The sequence below is a fragment of the Triturus cristatus genome, chromosome 2_2 (genome assembly GCF_964204655.1).
Source record: "Triturus cristatus chromosome 2_2, aTriCri1.1, whole genome shotgun sequence".
NCBI classification, from domain to species: Eukaryota; Metazoa; Chordata; class Amphibia; order Caudata; family Salamandridae; genus Triturus; species Triturus cristatus.
The window spans coordinates 716,791,431-716,817,265 of record NC_140582.1 but is presented as its reverse complement, the minus strand read 5'-3'; the positions used below and the strand labels follow the sequence as shown (position 1 = coordinate 716,817,265).

The 25,835-nt window shown below is 41.1% G+C and overlaps 1 protein-coding gene and 1 long non-coding RNA gene across 15 annotated transcripts in view; one reads left to right on the top strand and one right to left on the bottom strand.

The window, feature by feature from the left end:
* The window catches only part of SORBS2 (sorbin and SH3 domain containing 2), a 665,007-nt gene that overhangs the window by 602,960 nt on the left and 36,212 nt on the right, over nt 1–25,835 (top strand). For all 14 annotated transcript variants that reach the window (XM_085641964.1, XM_085641952.1, XM_085641951.1 and 11 more), the window contains 4 exons: nt 6,773–7,600; nt 11,014–11,211; nt 16,562–16,669; nt 25,037–25,086. In XM_085641964.1, the coding sequence (XP_085498090.1) occupies nt 6,773–7,600; nt 11,014–11,211; nt 16,562–16,669; nt 25,037–25,086 (1,184 nt within the window). The remainder of the gene's footprint in view (nt 1–6,772; nt 7,601–11,013; nt 11,212–16,561; nt 16,670–25,036; nt 25,087–25,835) is intronic.
* The window catches only part of LOC146862699 (uncharacterized), an 89,618-nt gene continuing 83,565 nt past the window's right edge, over nt 19,783–25,835 (bottom strand). Inside the window, exons 2-3 of the long non-coding RNA XR_014978167.1 lie at nt 20,337–20,392; nt 19,783–19,852 (exon numbers count right to left, since the gene is read on the bottom strand). This is a non-coding gene — a long non-coding RNA (uncharacterized LOC146862699). The remainder of the gene's footprint in view (nt 19,853–20,336; nt 20,393–25,835) is intronic.

Below are 25,835 nucleotides of genomic sequence, written 5' to 3'. Positions count from 1 at the left end.
AACAATGCGGCCTGTTATTCTAGTTTACCTTGTTGAAAGAAGGAGGGAGTTCTGCCTAATTCTTCATCCTCTATCTCTGGCTAATTCTGATAATCTGATAACCCCATAATACTCGCATCTTTTAGCCTCTGGGTCTGAAATTTAGTCTGCCTCCCGTGAGGTATATAATGCCTTTAAGTCCTGTCTCTGCTTTTACCAGTGGAATTAAGTATAGTTTAAAAAGCTATTATTTCTTTTTGAAAAACCTCACAAGTGATTTGTATCACCCTTTTTTCTACGGTTTTTTCACAGAAAGACTTGTGTATGATGTTTTTTGTAGCTCTGTTTTCATATCTGTTTATACTCTTAAGCAGGACCCCGTGTACTCTCATGCAGTCTGGCTCAGAATCAAATATTGTTTATCTTATTCATTTGTTATTCATTGCAATTTCTCAATTTCATCAACTTTTGTTTCACGATTGACTTCCCAACAAAATGACATGTATTTATTTTGTTGTTCAGTCTGTGTTTTCCTTTTTATTTAGCCAGTAACTTTACAGTAAATCATCTTATTATGAGGAAACTCTCACGTATAGTTCCGACACCCTGTCCGTGCTTTTCTGTAGTCTCTACGTAGGTTGCCTTAATAAAGAAATGCTTGTTGACAAGACTTACTTGCTGCTTCCCACAGTGACCCCGGTAGTCAACTTCATGAATACATTTCCATGTGTTACATAAAAAACCCTAATAATTACATTTGACTTGTCATTCAATATTAATAATAGACTTTTTTATCTCAATGCCAACCTTTATCCTGTATGTCTCTAGAAGCTTCGAAGACGATCTGTTTATTCACAGAAATAACCCCAAAGCTGTTAATTTGTAATGGTTCTGCCCAACATTATTTTCATACATACCTTCCCTTTTTGGCTTTGTCACCTTCCTCAAATGCACCATTGAGCTGATAGACAGTTCTGGTGGCTTAGTGGACTAATGCATCCACTGTAGAGGCCTGTGTTCGACCTCATGGTCACAGGTTCACATCCTGGCGGATCCACTCAGCCTTTTATCCGTCTGAGGTCGATAAAATGAGTACCATTGAGTTGGGTAACAATAAACATCTGTTATTTAGTGCCAAGATACCCTTGGGTGAACGTATGCTTTACAAATACACGTGCTATGTTATACTTCCTAATCGTTTTCTCCTTTTCATGCGTTTATCAGCTGTGGGGCCACTAATTGTTATTTGGAAACATGGTGTATCCCTTAGTCTCACCGCCTGTCCTTACCAAGCCACGCGGTTTGTTTGTATGAGCATGCTGTGCAAAGATCAGTTCTTTCGTTCCTTTGTGGGTCGCTGTGCGTTTCTCTTGTGTCTCCCTGTTGGGTATGTAAAAGAAATCATGGATTTTACTTTTTATGCGTGCGCCATGTTTGTTGTCATTCCTGGACACTGAAGAGTTACTCTGGTGAAATACCCTATTTGCTATTTCTCATTGTCTCTGCATTTAATTTCAAGATACAATGCAATTATGTGTTATGGTTTGTGTGTTTATATAGATAATCGCTCTAATTTGGTAATTTAAAGTAATTGATATTTCCTATATTTTATTCAACTTTTGTGCTGTGTCTCTGACTACAGGGCTGATTTAGTGTTTGGTGGGAGGAGGTAAGTCGGTTGCTATGGTGAAGTCCTTTACTCCCACCATATCGAGGGTCCTCTACCTGCCAAATTAAGAGTTGTCCGCCAGTCCTGCAGACAACTCAAAATATTGTCAAGAACCGTAGTCACAGCGGTTCCTGTCAGTGTTATAAAAGTATGACGGACAGCGACCAATGAAACCTTTAATAGGTTTTACTAAAAACTAACTTTCGAAGCTTTATCTTCCATGGTGTCGGACATTGCTATTTTTTTTTTTACTGTCCCTCACTGCCATTTCCGACAGTGTTATTAGTGAGCCTACAACTACCCATACTCCGGCAGGTCGTCAGATGAGTATGTCAGCAACAAAGTCAGAGTAGGCTCCATCGCTGACATACTTAAGGTCCACACAACTGTAATTCAAGCAGGTGGACCTTCAGTTTGGCGGAGAGTGTACTCTAATTCTTCATTCCCAGAAACTGAAAAAATATCAATATGAATATTTTGTCCTACCTGCATGTGTGATGCAGGTAGCACAAAATGTTCATAATGACAGATTTACAGTCGTGTGTACAGTTTGTGCCACATTTATGACATCAGTGCTAGAAACCAAAAAATACTATTGTAAACAACATTGCATGATGTATGCAATTACTCCTGTAGTTGAGCTTCTGATCATAAAATTGAGTTTATTAATTGTTTTTGATATTTAAGCAGTACTTTGTGCTTGATGGCCTCTAATTTGTTTTTACTAATTTTAACGCTAAAATTGAGCAAAGCTAAATGATTGCGCTTTCCCCTTGTTGTTCTTTATTAGTAATTATCATATATCTCAACTCTTATCTTCACTTCTCGGGTTGGACGATTACCCAGGTCTTTCTTCTTTATGATCCTCAATATTTGCAGATTGATTTTTATTCTATTTCTGGCTGAGAAGCATTGCATGTAATTATCCATTTTTAAGATATATATTTGTGAATGAGGTCTACTTTCCAATGTTGATTGTCCTGTGACTTCAGATGTTCCCCATCCATATTATCTACCATCCCGATCCTGTGTTTAGATTGTTTACTGTCTGTCAATTTTGTACACAACTCTCCTGGTTTTATAGAAAACATTTTATAACTATTTTATCGTTTTGACCTTTTGGTGGTGGAGTGTTAAAGCGATGCATCAAAAAATACTACCTGCATGGCACTATCTTCTCCATGTCTCCTCCTCTGTCATGCTTTCTGTCTTCGTCTAGAATCTGGAACCTTATCTGAGGACTGAATGATAAGATAAACAACACGTTATTCTAAGCTAGAAACAACAGTCTGCAGGAGTTTAACCAGATATGAAAGTATAGTTATTGGTGTATCGAACGTCAGGACACTATCCTGGATCCCCTAAATTTTTCATCTGAAGTACAAATGAGTACATATTAAATATACATTACTTAAAAGTGTAGGAGTACAAAACGGGGATCTATTTGGGTAATGTTTTTATAGCTCTGTCGCAAAGTTGTACGACTTGTAGTCGATGTGCTATCATCATCATCATCAGGGTACTTGTGCAGTGCTATGAACTCAGTGTACCTAAGTGCTATCACTGATTTACCAGTTTCCTGGATATTCTGACAGTTGTCAGTCACTTGAATTAATTCAATTCAAGAGTTGTATGGTCGAGAAGTAAATTATCTGCATTCGGCTGAGGACCATAACAGATTGCCACAAGATTGCAAGCAAAATATTGGGTGGATTATAGAGTTTAAGATTGTTTTAATCTAGCACAATGATAATGCCGTGCTTCTCCATAGAAGCACATATCATATGTGTGCACAGGGTTTGTATGTGTGGTTATGATGCAGCACTCCATGTGTGTCAGACTTGGCAACATATTGTCACAACCTTTTAAAATCATTTAAATATATGCAAGGGAGGTAAATGATGACATAGCCATTGAACCCAGACACCATACATTTTTTTCCAACTGTGCCCTGAATATTACAATTTGGGCATAGTCTCAGGTACTTCATAGTTATTTTGCTTTGTATCTTGCCTATACATGGTGCCTATCTGGACTGGGTGAGGGTTGACATTTAATACAGCAGTGTTTTTTAGGTTTCTGCTAAAGACAGTCATTGCTGTCTGTTGAAAATATCTATTATCTTCAGAACAATGCACATACTTATAGTGAGCTTTGGGTCAGCCCCTTCCTCACACTTAGATGACATTCTTTATTCATCTCACTTCCCTGCTTCGGATGTGATTGTTCTTCTTTGTTCATGTGTTTGTCCTGCTTAGGAACATTTCAGTCACAATGCTTGGATTGAATAATGTATCTTTCCACTGCTGATATCAGTACTTGTTTTGCAGTGACTGGAAGGGCATATTTTCGTTCCCTGTTCCCCTGTACCCTTCTTGTTTCCGCCCTACTTCCTCCCCCATTGAGCTACCTCTTGCCCTCCAACCACCTTTTTTTAAAGCTCTTTTTCTATAAATTTTTTCTGTGTGCCATGATACTTTTTTCCATGGGCCGTGGTAGGTAGAACTCTTTAGCAATTTCTTCAGATGTCTGCCTTTCAACTTGGCCAGTGCACGCACTTTTGGCGGGCACCATGCTTGGGGTTGTTTCATTTTCATGTAAACCCCATTCAAAGCTGGCTGCCGCGGATGCTCACACATCCATGGCAGTAATCTTTCAACGGCATTTGTTAAAAAATTATAAACACATTAAAAAATGTCAGCCATGGATGCATGCATCTGTGGCACTCAAATTATGATTCATTTATAATATTTTACAACCCTTTCCAAGATGGCCGCTGCAGATGCACACACATTTGCAGTAGCTATTAAAGCCAAAAAAGCATTGGTAAAGACAAGGTTTCACTGCAGCATCTGATTGGTTTTGCCAATGCTTGTTACTCATTGCTAGTGGCTCATTCACATACCCTATTGTCTCAGGAGCTGAGTTTGTGCAGAGAAATAAAAAATATCCTATGAAATGATGGTAGATATAACCGTGTTGTGTTTACTGGTAAAACCCTCCCTTTTGACATGATGAGGAACTTAGCAGTTTCATTTACAGCAGGGTTAGCGTGTGTCCTTTTGCTGAAATAAGACAGCGGCTCCTGTTGTGTTCTGGCATCAGCAAACAAAACATTCATCCTGAGCTTTCATTCAGGCATGCTGTGTGTTTGAGTACGAGGTACCTTCCGTGCATTCTTGGCTTCGCTCACTACTGTGCATGCCATGAAAGTGAGATGTAGGAGTACACACAGGTGTCAAACAAGGAAGAGAAGGCTGCAAGATCTACTTTTTAGGTCTCACCTGGCATTGCAGCGCAAATCGCTGTTTGCTATGCGAAGGCTTCTTGTAATCAATAAGGATTCAGAAGCGACTTTAAGCCCCGCCCTTCTTTTCACTTGGCACGCGTCATCGTTTATGTTAAACGCTGACGCGTGATTTAATATCGGGCTTTTGGGTTACCTCCTTGTCCACTTTTAGGACGGCCCATGTGGACAGCCCGATGCCATCTTTTTTTTAATTAGTACATTTAGGACGACCAGGGGGAAAGATTAAGTGATTTGTCCATAATCAGCAGGATGTGCCGACGCCGAGGCTCGAACACGGATCCCCAGCTCTCAAGTTGTCAGCTCTAACTGCTGCGCCACGAACGGTCTCTCACTCTGGGAATCCCTGTGTTCACCTTAAAGGATCTGCTCTGATGTTTGCTGAGCCGCAACTATGTTTTCTTCGGCACGGCTCCAAACTCTAATTTTTCGATATTTTACGTTTTTCGCTGGTTATTTTAGTAACGCACATAGAGTTCTCCCCTCATCCTCCTCCAGGTTTCAAAGCATGTCTTTTCAATTTCAAAAAAGCTTCTCTAGTACTGTGTTCACTTCAGAATCTGGCTAGCAGCCTGGTAGCCTCACAGCTGTGAGTACCTTACAAGCAACTCGCTGGCTGCATTCAGACGTGTATGGGCTTACAGCTTCACTCTCTGTTTCCCTGTCTTGTAGAGAGGGAGGGGAGAGCGTTTCCCGATTTTACCCCTGCTTTGCTGGATTCCGTCACGTTTGTTTTTTGGAAGCAGTACCTCCTAGCGCACATAACAGATGCCTCGAAGCGTGAGCCTTTCACCATGGCAGTGTAAAGGTCACGGCACAGTGTCTCGGTGGAGGAAGGAGTCATTTAACTTTGCAAGGTAGAGGCATAGCTTGTCTTGCAGCGTTACCAAAGCCTGCATCCAAGATACCATTTGAGTTGCAGTGCAGCTATCTGGCTTGCATTGACACATAGAGTCCTCCCCTCACCCTCCTCCAGGTTTCAAAGCATGGCCTTTCAATTTCAAATAAGCATTTGCAATGCAATAGGTCTCGCATTTACGCAAGTTTAAGCTATTGGCATTGTAAATGACAATGCCTTTTATTTTATGGTTTAAAAACCAAAACATAAATAAAAAGCATTGTCATTTACAATGCCAATAGCTCAAACTCGCGTAAATGTGCGACCTATTGCATTGCAAGTGCTTGTTATATTGCTACTTTGACGCTGCAGGTATTTGCTACAAGTGTCTACTTTCATATTGCTACGTCTTCGCTGCAGGTATTTGCTACAGATATCTACATTTTATATTGCTGCTTCTTTGCTGCAGGTATTGCTACTTTACACTACCATTGTAAATTTCTAGCTAAGCCTAGCAGTGCCCATCCCACTGGTCTGTTTTTCTGCCCACTTGACTCACAGACTCTACACTGTGATCAGCTTCACCCTTGCCTACCCAGTAGTATTGCCTTGAGGTGTCTGACCAAAGATCGTTGGGCAAATTCAAAGGAGAGAACTTTACAGATAGAACAGCAACAAGCAGGACACCAGCTGATCACATTTAGACTGTGTTGTGGGATTCAGACTTGTCCCTGGCATGTGACACTTAAACCTCTGGCGAGAACTTGATATGGTTTCACTTTTCCAAGGTATTCCCTGCTGCTCTGATGCATGCTGCAAGTGTTTAGAGTATGTGTGCTTCCTGAAATAACTACCCTGTCATCCTGAATATGGCACTGAGCGTCTTTGATTTCTGTTTGCTGTCACCCAATTCTGTTTAAATACAGTTTTTTATTTTTTTACTGCTTGATTTCTTTCACCTTTTCCTTTATTTCTAAAGTTGGCTTCAAGTAAGAGGGTCAGTGCTCCTTGTCCTTCACCCGGGCCTGGCATGCCACTTGTCGCAGAGCCTAATAAGGGGAAGCTACAAGCTGTCACCACTGAGTGGCTGTCATTGACTGTTGGGTTGTCACCTCTGAGCACACCTGCCCCTACCCCGCCACCTTTTCCTGATCTCTTTTTCTCCGACTTGGAAGAACTCAATTCTTTGGGATTAAAAACTACTGAGACTGAACCAGTGCCCTCCAGAAGTGCCAAGCCCAGGATAAAGGAAGATCATTTTGTTCCAATTACCTCACCAAAGGCACTTTTCTTCACTTCTGTTCCCTCACCTCAGCCTTTTTCCACATCATCGCCCATCTCACCTCCTCTAACCTTAGCCCAGACTCATGACTTATTTCCTGCAGCTATTACATATGATGGCACAACAAAGAGTGGTAGAAAAGAAAAACCTTTACTGGAGTCACAGTCAAAAGGGTCTCTTTCTAATAAAGGGATCTCAAGCTGTCCTGAGGTCATCAAAGCATGCGAGACTATGGGTTGCCAGGCAACCTCCTCGGGCTCTCCTAAAGGGGTATCCACACCACAGACGATCACCCCAGCTGATGAGCAGGAAGAGGAGATCTGCGAGGAGCTTCTGTCCATCATTCAAGGATGTCAGCTGGAATGTCAAGATCCTGAATTTTATAGGTGTGGACCCGACCTAACAGAGCAGCTTCCAAGACTTTACATAGAGGAGGACGACCAATGCAGAAGCGTAGAATCTGTGACAGCAGTGCAGACCAAGCCTATTGTATCTAACGACGATTTCAGCTCAGTCATTACAGAGGTATTTTTTTTTTAATTCATTTTGATTTGAAGTTAATTTCTTTGTAAGGAGAAGGCTGAGGTGCCTAACATTGGATTTCAGTGAGCATGCTGCTGGTGCTAAATGCATATCCCAACTAATGTGCATTCACTTGAGTAATGTTCCATAGGATGAAACTGCATGCTTGCCTTCTCAGTCATTTGAAACTGTCATTGTCTCCCTTTACCTCTTTCCTACTTCTCATCCCTTCCTTCTACCCTTTTATCTAACCTCACCCCACTTCCTCCTTCTGGATTTGTCATGTTATTGCAGGATAATGATATGATCTGTGATGTCTTTGAAATCTTGTAATCACATGCTTTGGATCATTCGATAGAGACACCCAATTAATTTTCTGCTGCTGCCTTTCCCCTGGGGTAAACAAGCATGTCCACCATATTGAGGGCTGTGTGCTGTCTACTGTTTCTAGGTATGGCTTGCATTGTTGAGTTGCCTGCAGTGCAAGGGTTCAATGCTAGTGTCTTATGTGTCCATGACTGCTGATAATGCGGATAAAATATATTTTGTGGTATCTTTGTGCAAGACTTTAGCACAACAACGACCCACAAAAAATTCTGCCCAACAGTTGAGCTTAGTGACGAAACGGATTTTGGGATCATGCTTTTGTGACCATGATAGAGGCCCACAGGATGTCATGAATCTAGATTTCCTCACATGTCTGCATCAGGGGCAGTGAGCGCTATATAAATGCAATTTCAATTCGAATCAGTGCACATGGGTGTGACACAACAACACTCGTTGTGGAGGCTTACACTCAGTTGACAAATAGGCATAGGTTACTGTATATGGAAGGGACCCAACATTCACAGCCGGTAGCTTCCGGGGCAGTGATAACGAGTTTCATGAATTGGAACCATCAAAATCAGTTTTACCGACTTAGGTGTCTAAATTACTATATAAGCAAATACCTGATCCTTTTTCACTCAATCCCTGTCTGATAGTATTTCCCTATTTTTTTGTAAAATGGGATTTTAGATTTGAGAATTATGTAAAAACTAGCAGCTAAGACCTGTTTCTAAAAACTGGAATGTTCAACCTTATTTTCAAAGGAACTGGTATCAGCATTTGGTTTTGGTTATGTTATAGCGTGTGCTAGTGTTTCCGTGGGTTTACCTGCTTATTTATCACTTCTAAAAGGCACACACTAATGCATGTGAGGATAAGAGCTTGCAGCACTGATTGAATAGTGGATTTTGTTACACCACGCCTGAACTAGAACAGTGGCTAACCTGTGCCCCCATTGTGTAGTGTAGCTATGACGCTATCTAAAATTGGATTGATAGTGCGGTCAACTCAGTGTCTCCTAACTTTTCAGTCACTGAACCAAAGAACACATATGTTCCACTAATCCCCCAGTCACAAACTCAAAAGTGTGTATATGCAAATGGTCCCCACCTATGTCGTCAGTGCTTATGATTCTGTAAACCATTATATAAAAGAACAGTTATGTATACCTGCTTGTAATATGTTGCTGACATAGAATGAAACTTACAGCTCTAATGAAAACAGAGTACAGTATAGAACAAGAGATAGGCTAGGAGGAAACTCTAGCCCTAAGGCACAGCTGCTGTACTTGCACCGCCTTTGTAAAATTCACATTGATTCACTCACCAAAGACTTTCACTGTCAATTAAAGATGGAAACATAATTTTGTCAGTGAGGGTCATGCATGTATCACTAAGCAGGTACATCAGTCTGCTATTGTGGGTCACGCATTTGCTCATGCATGTATCACTAGACCGATACATGCGTGACCCACAGTGAAATAATAATGTATCGGTCTAGTGATACATGCGTGACCCACAGTGAAATAATGATGTATCACTAGGCAGATACATCAGCATATAACTGTGGGTCAAACATGTATTGCTAGGCAGGTACGCTAGCAATTTACTGTGGCTCATGTTGGTATCGCCAGGGGAACACATCAGTATGTCACTATGACTCATGCATGTATCACCATGCAGACAAATAGCAGATGCACCTAAATGCAGATGATTGTACTGTTCAAACATGGCGTATGAACTATACAGCAATTCATTTATGATCTCAGTGGATTCTAACTGGATCAACAACAAAGGAAATCACTGGAAAAGGTTAGCAATGATTGGGAAGTTGATAGGTGGTTCATATTGATACAAAAAACAGCTCATTAGTTAACATCCACAATTGTTGTTGTCGATAGCAGCTACAGTAGGTCTTAAATGCCTGGAGCAGTGACAAACGTACCAGCAAATTTTATTCAACTAGGTTATCCTCTAAAGTGGGGCCTAAACCTGGGTCTTAACTATCAAGCATCATCAGGAGAGGTAACATTTGAGTAGAATGATGCAGCCATTGAGGATTTTACAGTAAAATACTGATGTTCCCTTCAGTAGCTGGATGGTGGCCTTCAGATTTCTCCTCTTTTTCACCAGTTTCAAAACAAGATCTTTCATTGGATGTTCAGCCTTGACCGAGAGACCAGGATTTTAAAGTGATCCTGGGGTTCCAGAGATCTTTGCAGCAGGTGCATCATACAGAGAGGCTATCTACTACTATAACTCTACAATTGTAGGCTTTCTTTCAGGATGGGATGGACAAGACTATAGTAAAAAAAAATGCAGCTACATCCCTACTGTTATGATGATCTTAAAATGCAAAATGTCATTCCCATGCAAAGTCATGTCAGACTTGACGACACTGGCACTCTCCTTTACACATTTTGATGTACAAAACCTTAAAAATATAATCTCTGACATTTTTTTGCGGCTATGTTTTAATTCGCAAAAATACAGTTAAGACAACAATTGCAGCAGTGCCGTAGCTACTGGTGTGATGTACAATACGTGCTTGCAGTTTTCATGGCTGATCTCAATATTCGGATTAACAATAATATATGCCTTGAACATTCACATGATGTACATTTTCAATAAAAAATACACAAACTAGTCATGATTCATGACATCACCTAACTTGATACCATTTCCAAGAAGTTTGGTAGATGGAGGCAAAAGCTGATTTTGATGATTCAACAGTAGCTTAGGCAAATCCATTTATGCTTGAGGAATACTCCATAACTTTGAGGTTGAGTTTATAATGAAAGGTAGATTCTGGGAAAGTATTTCAGAAAAGCCTAATCTAATCAGCATGTTTGGCAGGAACAGCAATCTAATTTAATTTGTGGTGAAAAGCACCATTGATGTTAACACTTCCTAATTATTGAATTATTCTATAGCTGGAGCATCCAGTTATCCAGTTATTTATGTTCTGTGTCTCCCTGCAGGATACTGTGCCTGTGCACATTGTTCACTCGTATGCATCTGTCTACCACTGGCACTCTCAGCTAATGGCTGTGTTGATCAAGTCTTGTATTTTTCTCTTAAATGTTTAAGCAAGCATCCATGTCCTTTGGAACACAAGCACCTCCTGCTTCTTCTCCTTGCCACCTTTCTTCTAGTCATCCATCCCATTTTGCCAAGTCACCTCCCACGGAACCTGTTTCTACACTGTCTACATCTGCTGCTTCCCACTCACCGCCTCTCCTTCACAAATTCCCATCCAGGCAGGAGACACGGTCTCCGCTGCTGAAGGTAACGAAGTTTGCAACGTGTGAATTTGCCGTGCATGTCTGGAGGCAACTGTTCTACTCTGGAACACGTTAGACTTTGAACACATCTAAAAGTAACTTGAAATAAGCACACTGTTCAGCAACATATAAACTAACAAATTAACTAACTTCTTAGCAAAACAACCTCACAGTAAACCGTGTGTACAGGGGCGCTTACATGCATGGCTTTGATAAACAAAGAGGGCGTAGCTTAACCTGAACAAATAGAAACGTTTAGAGCCTCTGCTGTAAAGATAAACTTTCTGCTGAAGTAAAAAGCATACCTATGTTTTCATAAACTTCACTCATGCCTGAATAGCAAAGTCCTGGTCTGGAAGAGCCCCAGTTGGTCTGGAAGAGCCCCAGTAGAGCAGTATGTGTCCTGCAAGGTGAAAATTTAATATGTTTGTTATAAGATAGTTCTGGAGAAGTATGCTTAACATGGTTGATGGTCCAAATTGTTCCATGAGTATACTAGCAAGCCGATGGTTTTCCTTCTGCAAACAGAATTAGTGGGGATCAACACTTAAGAAACGTATGACACAAACATTCTTTTCTGTATATCCTACTCAGACATTAGGATTAAGTAAAATAGTTTCGAACTGGAAAACCAAAACAAGAAATGGGACGCATACAAATTTGCCTTAGTGTTGTTGTTTTTTAGTAAGTTAACACTAGATAGAGATCATGTTAGCCACAGAATGTGATAGAACCAGTAGAGAAAGGCAAATGTAAAGAAGTGGAGGAAAAGAAGAAAAACAATTATGATAGTCTGAAATGCCGCTTATCATTTTCTAAAAGGAAAATTCCCTTTTACAGTTTGCTTCATTTTTAGTGTTCCATGGACATAGACTCATTACTCACTATTTCCGGCCGCCATGTGTCCCGCATCTTCTGCATTCGAGTTGTGTGAATCTTCAGAGTATATAGCTGAGGTGCTTTAATAAATACTTGTTCTGAGTTTTGATGGTGTACTTATATCATCTAAATTACTAAGCATCCCTTGAATCACCTCATCATTTGGTAGACCCCATAACATTTGGGTTAGTCCGAAGCAAGGATGGGACTTTCGAAGCATTGTGTTTAAAATGGTGCTGGAAAATAGCTAACCGCTTTTCAAAGTCATTTTCATGTAAACTCTAACAATGTTTCTAAAATTTGTACTTCCTCATGCATATTCTAATTTAAAAATGAGTATCTAAATTTGATAACGTGGTATAATTTGATAAAAGAACAGATCAAGCTAGACAGTAAGATTGCTGAAAGAGTCAGTTGTCTACACTTTGAAATGCTCAGACCTGCAGGGGAAATGATGCAATCCTGGCAAGGTAAGCTTAGTTTTTCAATCTTCAGAGGTTGGTATAGTGAATACCTAAATAATATGCTTTAAGCACATTGTAAGTCGCAATATAGATGGGAGTCAGTTAAAACCACTGTCTGATTGGAAAAGGCTCCCAAATAAGCTGTCTTATATATTATTAGCATGTCTACTGTAGGTAAACATAGGGTTATTTTAATGTTGAGAATGTCATTGTTAAGGGCTAATTTACCTTTACTTATATTTAACAAATTGAGCTACTGAATTCAGTTATGCCCTAAAAGATTATATCCCTAAATGTTCCTCCCAGTAGCAAGAACGCCTTTTGGGTGAATGTTTGGTAAAAGTTGCAAATAACTACAGTGTCTGAAAAAGCTTCAGAGCACCAAGAACAGGACAAGAAACCAGTATTTCTTTTTTGCCTGTAAAGAGTAGGAACCAACTTGGAAATACATAACATTTATGTGTTATTTAGTGCTAATATATTGCTTGATGCAAAAATAACAATTGATGGACAGAATGCAGAACAATGTCGTACATTCACCCCAGTACAGAGATCTAGGCCTTAATCCATCGTTTTTTTGCTCACCATGCCATTTCAGTTTGGACCCAGCCATATGCAAATCAGTCTTGACCCTGCACCCAATGGGAACAGTCGAGCCCGAACTGCCAGGCCAGGTCCTCCCTGGACTGGAAACAAGCATGCTAGGACCGGTTTCGGGCTTTCAGCCCTCATCAGCCAGGATAGCTTGACTCCAGTGGCATGGAGAGCACGGGACCCACGTCTGGGCATACCCATCCCACTCGGGGTGAGAAATGCAAAAACAACAACTGATGGACAGAATGCAGAACAATGTTGTACATTCACCCCTGTACAGAGATCTGGGCCTTAATCCATCGTTTTTTTGCTCACCATGCCATTCCAGTTTGGACCAAGCCATATGCAAATCAGTCTTGACCCTGCTCCCAATGGGAACAGTCCAGCCCGAATGTCCATCAATTGTGTGTCTTTTAGGGCCAAATTCTTGCAGAAATTCACCTGTCACGTTTGTGGGCTATCTGGCAAAGAGTTTCCACATGATGCATCAAAGGTACAAACGTGCAGCATTTTAACAGATCACATGCCCCTCTATTTCCTAATACATATGATTACTTGAAAGTCGCACCCAAATATGTAATATGTCGCAGTTTTTACTCTGAAGCAGAAGTTCAGGCTTCCTTGTTTTACTCTACCAGCTCCACACTTGCTCATAGAGTCAAGCCTGCATTCTTTAAGATGGGAGCCGTGTGCTATTCTATCATATCGGCTACCTACTTTACTTCCTGTATCTGTATGGTCTTTTTACAGTGTGTCCCGCTAAACCAAAAAGTGGTTACCCCTCAGTAGTTCCCAATATAAGATAGTACCTTGATGATAGGTCTACAGAAAGTGCCATGGCCCAGATGTATGCCGGTCCTGTGGACTCTTACCACCCGAACAGGGTTTCAGATCCATGTACAGCTACAAGACCAATGATTGTTCAAATGTGGGGTGTAATGAAGGAAAACTAATTGAGATTATGCATATATGTATTTCCCTAGATAAACCGAGCCTCACATTGCTTTCAGGCTTCCCATGCAATGTAGATCCACAGGGATCAAAATCTACAGTGACAATATTTACAGTTATCAAACATGACTACACATAACTTGCTAGTGAAATAGGAGAATTAACCAAGAGAGGCAACGAATAAAACACAATGAAAAAGTAACTGCTTACAGACTACCAGACAAAGCAGAAAATCGTGGCACATCAGAGTGAAAATCAGATGATAAGGAATTATTTGAAGAACTTGTTCTCAGAAAATAATAGGAATATTCTATACAGACCTTGAAGTAGCATGCAGTGTCCTGTAGCATTAAATCATGAGTGCCGCCCTTTAGGGTGAATTATTGCAGTTCTTACAGGTTTACAGACCTTAGGCTGAAGGGCACGAGTAATTAGTTCTTGTCACAACCCTTGATGTGCCTGGTCTGGGGTGTGTTGCTAATGCTATGGAGTCCAGTTCTTGCCTGCAGTACATTTGTAAATAAGCCCTATATGAATGAACAACAAATTCAGAGAAAGTGAGGTCGGTGGTAGCCACAGAGGTTTAGTGCCTTCAGCCGGGGCCAGTAGAGAACTCCTCTTGCACTCGATGCACTGTATTGGTGTTCTTTGGATGTTGGTGTTTTGCACCTTAGTGAAATGCTTCACATTTGATATCTTTCACATAGTCTGTTATGTGCAAACAAGGCTACATTCGACTCCCATGCTTTGGTGTCTAGGGCAGGACTTGTAATAACCCATAATCAGACCTGTGCCTAGAAGTTGAAGGTGGTGCTGTAACACTATCCTAATTAGAAATAAGATTGTGTCTGCTCTTTGCATTTAGGTCTGCCACATATTGGATCTTTGAGCTGGTTTGTAGGCACCCAGAATGCTTCTGCCATCTGTGTCTCTTAAAAAGTCAATCATGAAATATAAGACTTTTACTGACTGGGCTAGGATAGTATACCTTCTTTTATTACCTCATGACTAATCCTTATAATGTGCTGCTGCAGCCACTCTTGGGCTTAGAGCCAACCACTAAATCCTGTTAATACTACAACTGGACTCTTCACCGTTAAAACAGTTTTCAATCATGGGTAACCACGGGGAAACCCTGGAACATCTTGGTTTGTAAATGAACGTGAAAAAATGTTTTTCATATGAATATTTCTGTAGGATACTTTTTCCAGTGAATGCTGGTGGCCAGGGACTTTAGAATCATCTCATTGTGAATAGATAGAAGGAGGAGAGCAGGAGTTTCTGGGAAGTAATGTTTGTTGGCTAGCCATCGGCGGTAGGGCTGGGAAAAGGTCGAACTAGGGAACGTGAATGTTGAGCTACTATTGGAAGTAAAAGGTAATGTCCCATCGTAACTGTGGAATATGCAGTCTGGATAGGGCATCACCAGTACTGAGCTCATAGCATGAACCCTAAATATTGAAGCTTAAGACCCAGATCAAGAAACGTCATAATGCATATTGTAAGGAAAAATACATATATATTTAACAAGACAATAACCTTTCAGGTTTAGAGTGCCGCAAAGATTATGCAAAAAAGGAAGCAGGGAACTCTGGGCAGTTCACAAGTTTAAGTGGAGAGCAGCTCATCTATATGGAGCACCCTTCAACACCACCAAAACTCTGAATCTGCTCGCCTCAAATGTTTGCAGTTCGAGATCAGGGCAGTGTGATAAGAATGAGGACACAGAGCACTGAATCAGTGGTTCTGGCTCTAATCAGGAAGTTGTAACCCTGTGGTATAAGGTTTACCCTTTAGAAACTGCAAACATACAGTAAGTGCACCAGCCCGGGCCACTGAAATTATGTGATTATGCGGCTACAGTGTTTTTTACATAAATTTGGATTTCCTACATTTGCCACAAAATCCATAATCTGCTGCGTAATCTGCAATTTTTAACAAGCAAAAAAATAGTTTCTAGCTCAAATGTATCAAAAGTGTGGGGACACGCGTCCCTGTGTAGTGAAAAGCCCTTTGCAAAGATTGATTTGCAATCTTTCAAATGCTTATTGCTGTATTTGTGTGTTAAAGTGGTAGTAACAGGTTTAAATATTTCCCTAGGCAGTGTTATGATGTGTAAAAAAGACATAATAATAAAGTAATACTATAACAAAATCTGCCACATTATACCTCATAATTTTGCCTTTCCTTGCCGCCTAATTTAGTCAGCCCTGCCATATAATTTGGTCCTCCCCTATGCATAATTCCAGTGGCTCTGCATGTATCTATGTATTGCAGCTGCATGAAGTTCTGTCTGCCAGTGCTACAATTGGATACATTCTTGAAGCTACAGTGTGTGTTCTACCTGCAACATATCTCATTTAAATGGCTATGCAGTGTACTATTTGGTGCATGTAGGAGTGGAAGGTTCTGTGTCGGTTAGCATGAAGTACGAAATAACCTGACAGATTTGTGTGATTTTTCCAGGCTGGCTATAAAGCAGACATAGTTGTGGTTGGGAAACCTCCCCGTAGCCCGGTGATGTCTAGGAGATCCTGCAACTCGCCCATCAGGGCAAACAGTATTTCACACAGGGTAGGCCGGATACACAGTGCACTGTGGTGAGATGAGTCTTTTTTGTGATAAAAGGATAGAGTGATACCTCTACTAATAACCTATTATGTGCATGGCTATTGGAGTGTGACATTCTGGTCATTAATAACTAAGACGCCATCTTGAGGTGATAACGGTCAGTTTTGGCTATTGAATTTACGCTGCATGGAATAAACTGTGTGTAAAGGAGAGCACATCTGGAGGATAAGATACGTGAAGCCCAAGCAGCTATCATTTGTAAGATGTGTTTTGTTTGAAAATAAGTCTAAATAATTTTGTTAACTGAGATTTTATGTTATAGGTAATGTTTATTTTTTTTAAAGATCTTTACTATATTATTATCAAAGTATCATGAAATATAATTAAAACACTCATTTGCTAGGTAGCTATCAAAAGATAACAGTTCTAAGATATGCGACCAATAATAAAAAAATACAAGCACTTACTTTAACCTCTAAATTATTTAAAAACAGGATCAAACATATAATATAAACTCTTACTTTAACCTCTACTATATTGAAAAACAGTGACAATTAATTGGATATTAAATCTGAATATCATTAAAAATGGCAGTAACTTATATTTTAAAACGATATTATCACATAATACAAAAATACATTCTCCACACTCACTCATGCACACCATCTGACCAAACACACCTTAAGATCAGGTGTTCCAATAGCCAAATTCCTGTAATTTTGTACGACGACGCCTCTAACCACTGATACTACACGAAAATCAATCTATATAATTCAAGGGGTTAGAATGAGGAGCGCGCTCACATTTTCTATGATGTGGCATGACCAATTTATCAACGGAGAATGGCGCTCATTTTCTAGTTCCCTTTTTTTCAAATTCACTTGCAATTTTATTTTTGGAGAGTTTTTCAAAATCATGTATGACATAAATATGCTTGACTTACTAAGCCTGAACCGTCTGGCACAGTTATCTACGGATGACTTTGTTGCAGTATTCAATAGTTAAACTTCTTATTTAAGGTAATCAAATTATAGAGTTTAGTTGCAAGAATATCCTTATCAATCTAGTATAGTCCTGAACCGGATGTGCATGAAAGTAAATTGTGGATTTAGCAGTGAAGGTATTCCAGTACTGCTACTGAAGTCAGAGAAAATGGACAATATAGCAAACCACTTGATTTCGGGATGAATTATTCTGTTAGAATGCAGTTGGGTCATTGGTTGTGGAGTAGGGTACATTTGCCCACCTCTAAGAGTGACTCCTGCGGCTTGTATAAATAATGCTCATGCACAGAGATGTAAGGCTTGCTGGTCTGCCATCCCCAGTTTATCTGAATTATTAATTTGATAATTTATTGTTATAATTGCAATATGACTTTATTCACATTTTGCCAGGACACACAATTTGGGGATAGACTTTGATTCTCCTTTCCAAGGTATGGATTACATCATTTGGTGTAATGTTGGTAGCCAAATACTGTAATTACCTCTAGGGCTGAAGATTTGACCCATTAACACATACAAGTAGTCTGAGATGATTATTGGCCTCCTCTCCCCAGGTTCCAATGGCAAAATACATACACGAGATGCCTTGTGATATATCACCTGCATCAGTTTATCTGGTGGACCTTCCCTGCATTTTAGGATGTCCTTTTCTTTCTGATATATCGCTGAAGTAATACCGAGAGGTGCTGGAATGTCTTTGAAGTGGAAGTGTCTGAATGGGTTGGCAGTGGGTAGAGCTGGAAAGCAGGCAACAGTCCACAAAGCAAAGCCCTTTCCTATTTTGCATTTTTTTCTTCAAGGGACTCTACTCTAGAAGATTTGCCTTCCTCCATGGCACTCTTCCAGTGCAGGAAATGTACCATACTGTGAAAAAGGAGGAGATGAGAAAGTGGGAACTTATTAGGAATATCCCTCAAAGCACAATCTATTAGGAACTTGTGCTTGGACGCAATGGGCATTTCAAACTCACGTGGAATCAAGAGAAGACATCCTGCCTGCTATGCTTAGATGAATCCTTGCTACCTGTTGGAGGAAAATGTGGAGACATGTTCATGATTCCAGCTTGATTTTTGTCCCTAAGGACTTCCTTTTAGAAGACTGAGTGTCTGTACTCTGAACAGATCCTCAAGTCAATGGATATTGGTCTGCTTGGATTGCAGCTGTTTGTATCCTGGAAAATTTTCTTTCTCAAAGGCCAAAGGCTGTAGGCTGAGGAAGTGCTGTGCCTGAGAAGGCTGATGCGATGCCTACAGAGAAGGCACTTAATTGCTGTTTTCATAGGTCTTTGGTCACCTACAGCTATAAATAACTTTTTGTAGCACACTTTGCATTTTTCAGAACAAAGGCTCTACACCTGACATTTCTAGAAGACTTGGGGAATTGGGAGCAACCACCTAGCCAAGAAATTACCTTTTGGATAGCTGTGCAGCCTTAACCGGTTCAGGACTTTTTGACCACTGTAAAAGGTATTCACCAAAGTTTCCTGCAAGCCTGTCCAGCCTTGTTGACTCACTATTGGATACCAACTGTGTTGAGCGTCAGTAAATTTCCTAAGTCTGATCAAATATTCATTTTCCATTTTTGAATAAATTTTGAAGTTACTGGCTGATTAATTAAATTTTTACTTGTATATTTCTTGTCACATTTAGTTACTTACTTTTGGTGTTGACATTTACTTTCATTATTTCTTTATTTTCGTTGTTATCGGGTTAGCTTTTATACACAACACCTTCCACATTTTCTCTGTGTATGTCTTTGCTGCTACATAGCTCAAGCTACCAAAGGAGGGTCACGATCATCCTTACTGAAGCCCATTCATAGCACTTGAATAGTTATGTGGTGGCTCATTTAATTAAACGGCCCTTGTTTCTTTCTTCTTTATTGCCCATATGTGTATATAATACTACATGGACTATTGGCTAATTATTGTCCAATGGGGAGCATAAGCGATATTAATACAGAGAAGACATCATAAGTTGAGAACATTTATTTTTTCCACTTTTTTGATTTAAGATATCATACTGAGATAATTGAACAACAATTTCATGTATTTCAAACAAAATGGATTCCACACACATTCTTAAGATACATTTACAAAAACAGTTTATAAGATGAGTTGTAGAAGGTTAATTTTGACCACAGCCAACACATGTTTCATGGCCCAGTAGCCGCTTCTTTAGGGCTGAAAAGATAGACATAGATAATGTAAGTCGCTAAAAATTCATATAATGTCACATTCTTACTGGTCATAAGATAGTACATTACCGTATTACATATTCCTTATCCTGAACAGTACCAATTTCAAAAGCAGCGGCGGGAAAAATACAATTGTTCATAAAACGTTCTGTGACTAAATTTTCAAATATTTTGACATACATAATGATTAATGGTTACATAAATGTGGGAAAAGTTGACATTGGCATGTATTGGATGGCTTGATCAAATTAGCCATACACGGTATGTTACTGGCTAAAAAGGTATAGCTTGTACATGAATCCAGGTTTTGTGATGCCGCGGTTCAGGCAAGAATTGCAATATTACACTACGAATTGGAAATCAATATTAGTCTTTCTCGAAGCATAAAAAAGCCCATGCAAAAGATTCACAAATTTTGATATGTTTTCTGTAATTAGTTTATAAAGTACAATTTTAAACGCATGCCTTACCTGCGTACATTTGGTACTATCATTCCTTGAGATAACCTCGTTTTTGCTGTTTAGTCCTATGTAGAGAATATATTTAAAATGTATAGAATTATGTTGGGAAATGAAGGAGTAAATTGTAAAAGTTTGAGTAATAAGTGATGTAATTTTTATTGTATTTATATAGCGAAGACATGATCCAGTGGGCCAGAATAGCTTGTTACAGAGGATAAGAAATATGCCGAGCATGCTAGTTAGACACAGGCGGAGATGGTTAAACATGAACAGCGTGAAACAGACTAGAAACGATGAGCAGGCATTAAAACAGATCCACGTCTACGAAGACCAGTAATTCAGTGACATATGGTTAAGATTAAGCAGACTGGTTGTTCAACAGGAAATGGGGTTGTTAGGGCAAGGTAGCTGGTGAAGAAGAGGGGTTTTAGTTCTTCCCCATAACTCACATGGGGCTAGTCTCAGATGTAGGTGCAAATCATTCCACATGTTGGGCATTAGATGAGGACAGCACGTCAAGCTCTGTCCCCCACCTGAGCCCCTTCTGGGCAATGGCGGCTGACAGGGGACGGGGGTGGCGGAAGGCGGAGAAGTGGGGAAACAATTAAAAAAAAATCCACTTACTTTTTGCTGCCGGCCTTCCTTCCCTTTGGTCCCTTCAGCCGCCTCCTCCTCTGCTTCCATTGCGGAAGGAAGCAGGAAGCACACAGGCTCCCACCCCTATGCCAATCACAACGCTGCTATGCAGCGTTGCGGTTGGTCTGAGCGCCGTAGATCGTCGCTCGGCTGGGAACCGTGAGGCTTTGCATGTTCCTCACCAGGCTGTGTAAAGCAAGCCTGGTGGGGAAGATGCAAAGGGCGCAAGACTGCTTGGGCCGGCCAAGCGGGACCGGCCAAGCAGTCATGCACACTTGGAGTTGGCAAACCACTCCTCCCCCGAAGCCCCAGCCCCACCCTAACCCAGCCCATAGTGAAACATAAAATGATAATAGCTAGGTTATCATTTTATTTTCACGCTGCACTGCTCTTAGAGCAGTGGGGCGACACTACTCCACTGTTCAAGGGCACAGGGAGCCTGTTACGCTCCACCCACCAGGCCGCATTCTCCCCTCCCTGATCCAATAACCCCACCAGCTTCCAGCTAAAATGTACCACCTGCTTAGAGTATTGGAATTGGGAACCAAGTGCAGAATATCTCCGGAGAAAACCAAGTTGTACAGTTCTTTCTCATACCACGGGAACTGCCTGGTAGTAGATCTAGTTGGTTGATCCATCACCAGTTCAGAGTGGTTAATCCTGACCACCCGGTTTCTCCTTACCTAACTACACCCAAGTCACAGTCAGGACCAGTGAAAGTTAACCGGGTCCCAAGTAGGCATTGAATTACTCTTACACTTGCCTGTTTTATGTCTGCTTACACCATAGAGCAGTTAATGTCTCTCAGGCCCTGGCTGCATATTTAATCATACAGGCGGAGCGTGGGCGCAGTTTCCAACACAGGTCAGTTCGTCTTTTTTGCTGCAATAGGCGTGTGTTGCAGATGCTTCCTTTCGAGTGCAGTGCTCCACTTTACATAATATTGTGTTGCCATAGCAATACTGTCTCTATTCAGAGAATGCGCCTTGTCAGCATAGAATCGTAATACTGACCGTATATGTAAGGTGTCTTTTAAAGCAGCCTTTATTGGCATCTGTTTCACTTAAGTCCTCTGACGTAAGCTCTGCAGACATACCCATGTACTGGGTATCTATCCCCGTCCGCCGGCTGTCAGTGTTTGACACACTTTGAGGGGGCTCACGAGTGCATCTTGACTGCAGTGTTTTGATAAAACCCTGCTTCCAGTGAGCTGGAAATTCCGAGTGACGCTAATTCCAGAGCGCACAGCTGAAAGGATCATTATAATGATGTGACCATTTAGACGTACAGAAAGTGAGTTCATTTTTCTGTCTTCACATTTAATACCAAATTGTACCAGCTAGTATCTAGATACAATAGTTCAGGGTTTATGTGAAAGAAACACAGTTACTTACTAGTAAGCTATGCTTACAACTGGTTTATGGTAAACAGACATTTACAAAAAGAGAGAAAGGCGGCTTGTGTTTAGGGCCGCAGAGGGCCGTCATCATCATCATCAAACAGCATTTGTAAAGCGCTACACTGTCACCCCTAGGAGCATCTGGGCGCTGCCAATCCCTCCCGATCAATACCCCTGCTTCATGCATTTCTTTAAATCGCTTTGGATCCCTTCTTATATGTCTGAGGCATTGAGTAGTTGTGGCCAGGGTGATTGACGCACATTGCGCTCCTGGAATTTAACTTTAAAGCAATTTCTTGATGGAGACCATTAGCTGGTGGAGTAGTAGTGGCCCCAAATATACAGTATGTCTCTTCTAAATAAAGCAGGTAGTAGGAAGCAGACGTTATTAAAAGGTGCCAGGCCACAAGTGGTGTAAAAGACTGCAGAGTAGTGTACATTATGACTTCTCATCCATCATAGCTGTCTGTGTTCATGGGATGGTGAAGCTTGTTTGTAGTGCGATAATTTACCCCCAAAATCTACATCAGTTTACTTGTTTGGTTGTTACCCTTAAAAGCTCCACACTCTCCTGCCTTGCACATCTGTATTCCTCATGGTTGTGGGATATCTTGATCTCTTATTGGGCAAATCAGGTCACATTAGTCCTGTGAATCCAGTGTACCACTTGTCACCATGTTCTTCCCTTGGACTTATCATATCTTACACTCAGATTATGGCCTGCTGCCCAACAGGACTTTACACACACCTTTTCCAGATCCTCTTTGTAAACCAAAAACAATGCTTCTGTCTGCAAATAAAAAAAAAAGACTTACAATGCAGTATATTGCTAATTCCCAGGGTGTCCTCCCTGTTTGCTATCTAAGAGCCAAGTTTGGGACAGGAAGCACTGACCCGTGAGAACCAGCACCATTTGAGGCCCCTTCTCGAGAGTGACAGCTCACTTGTCCTTGTTGAAGTTCCTCTCTGCTCACCCAGCCCAAACTTTTATTAACTGACAATGATCTTCCTGAACCAGTGAGACGTGTATTTACTTGGTGACAGTGCCTTTATCTATCCCCAACAAAGCCTTTGTGAGCCACACTCACCACACAACAAACTCAAGCCTCTAATGCAATGTACTGGACATGTTTGGGTTACTCGCCTATGCTCTTCAGGCAAGTCTGTCGCTCTTGCACTCGTATGCGTGCTCGCACAGGACAGCAGGAGACAGCATCTCTAACATGGCGCATGATCCTAACTTTGGGACGGCTGCCATTCAAGCAGCCGTGTGAGTTGTCCGAAGGAGAGGCAATCATCTGTTTCATATTTACTGCTTAAAGCTATTGTCTGTTTGTTGCTTGATGTGCTTCATTGATGCAGAAAGCAATGTTGGTGCTGTCCGCTGTTGTCCGCTCTCATTGTTTTCATTATCCTGATCAATCGGTGTTAAGTGTCCGTTTCAGACTTCTGTTTGCGGGTGTACTTCAGACGGACTCCTCCGCTGCCAGTTCTAGGACTTCTGGTGTCTGCCACAGTGTAGTCCTAACCGGCTCCAGCTACCATGTGTGCATGTTAAGGCTAGAAATTGGCGAAGGATGGTCAGGCTTTTGTGGCGTGCTGTTGAAAAGTTGTATCATATGCAATACATTGTACTTTACAATGTTGGTGTCAGGGTGAGTCTCACGCAAAATGTTTATAGCTGCAGCAATACGTACTTGCTGCCGGCTTGACTCTCCAAGCCAGAAAACACCAAGCAGTCAGAAGGGGTGTATGAACAAGAGATTTTGTTGTATTGTATGATCTAAAAATTGAATAGAAATTTGAATGTGTACTTCTGCATGAAGAAAAGGCCTTGCTCCAAGGGCGTTGGGAACACAATCATGGCTCTCTTATGGGCGTTAGTAGGTAAGTGCCATTCATTTGTTGTGTGTACAGAGCTTTTCCCAGTGACTATGTCCAGTGAATGGCTGCATGTCGTGTTTGTGCTGACATGATGCTTAACAGTGTTATGTGTAGGGGGAAGCTATGAAACTAGGGGCTAAAAGTTTGACGCATCTGTTGTATCTTTGTGCTCTAGGGATGGGTTTTCGATCAGAACTTTTAATACCAGCTTTGGGTGTTTGCAAAAAATGTTTTACAGTACTTCCCTTGAAAGGAACCTCATGAGAGCCAAAATTATACTCGCCACAGGCAACATTTTTAATGGGCCTGGATTCTTTGGCAAGTGACCGCCTTAAGGATGCTCAAAACTACATGTCACTCCCTGCCCACTTTATAGAGCTGCTGTAAAGTTGAGACCTTCTCTTGAATAACGAAGTACAAAGGTTGAGGACCCTTTCTATGGTTGCACTGTAAGGGACTGAATTTGGAGGGGGTGATAAATTGTTGGCTTGTTTAACCAGTGCACAAGCAGCAAGCTCTTTGTTCCACCCTGGAAAAGCGTGAGTGGGAGATTGTCGGTCACCGTGACAAAGCCACTTTTTGGCGAGGATAATCTGGCACGTCACTTAAAGAGATTGGATTTTTTTCCTCTCTTTAAGAGTTCTCCCCATCACCTGATCTTTAATCCATTTTTGGTTCTTTTGCTTATTTGTGGAAATGCTGTTTCTGATTCTCTTGAAAACGTGGTGTCAAGTTTAGGCATTGAAGACAATGATCAACACTTACTACATGTATCACTGTTTCCTTCCAGCCTCAGCGTCCTGCCTTTGCTACAGAAAATATGCACGGTGGCGGCGAACCGTAAGTAGAAATATGTTTTTTAAGTATAATCTCTGTGTTTTTTAGCTTACTGGATGACTCCATGTCACCCGGTAGGAATCAGGACTCATTGGTACCATAGTATCTTATCGGACACCCCTTCAATAAATTGAGCCCTACATGGACAGCCATTTTATTTGCGTTTGTGTTTTTTATCTACTCATATTTTTTCAGTCTTATGGACAAGAGTACCCCATTGTGCTGGGCCTAACTCGTGCCTATATCAATAAATAAGTAGGGCCGGACTGGGGAACCAAGCAGCCCTTGGCAAAAAGCCCCGCGCCCTTCATCGTTTCATGCTATTTCTTTCAGCCCATCTCTATACTCCTTTCCCTAATCTGAGCGTTTTTTCTCACCTTTCTTCTAACCTGATCGTTTTCTCTCTGGCTTCCTCTTTCCTCCCTCTCTTTCTATCTCTCTTCAAACCTTCTTGCCTTTTGCAAATAACCTCGGAAAGCTGGGTAAATTAACAGGCATGGGTGGGGGGCAGGCTATCAGAGCCGGGCCCCAGTCCACTGGGGGAAATGCCCTGTGGAATAAAAGACCTGTCTGGTCCTAGTAATAAGGAGATTGGAGGTGGAGAGGTACCAGGCTTGACTGCCTGGGGAAACTTAGTTTAGCACATGCTCAGGAGGGCCGTGAACTGCTGTGTGCATTTTACAGCAGCATTTAACAACATATCCGACTGTGTGCCTATGCAAGGTTTCATGCATTTGAATACGAGCTTGAAA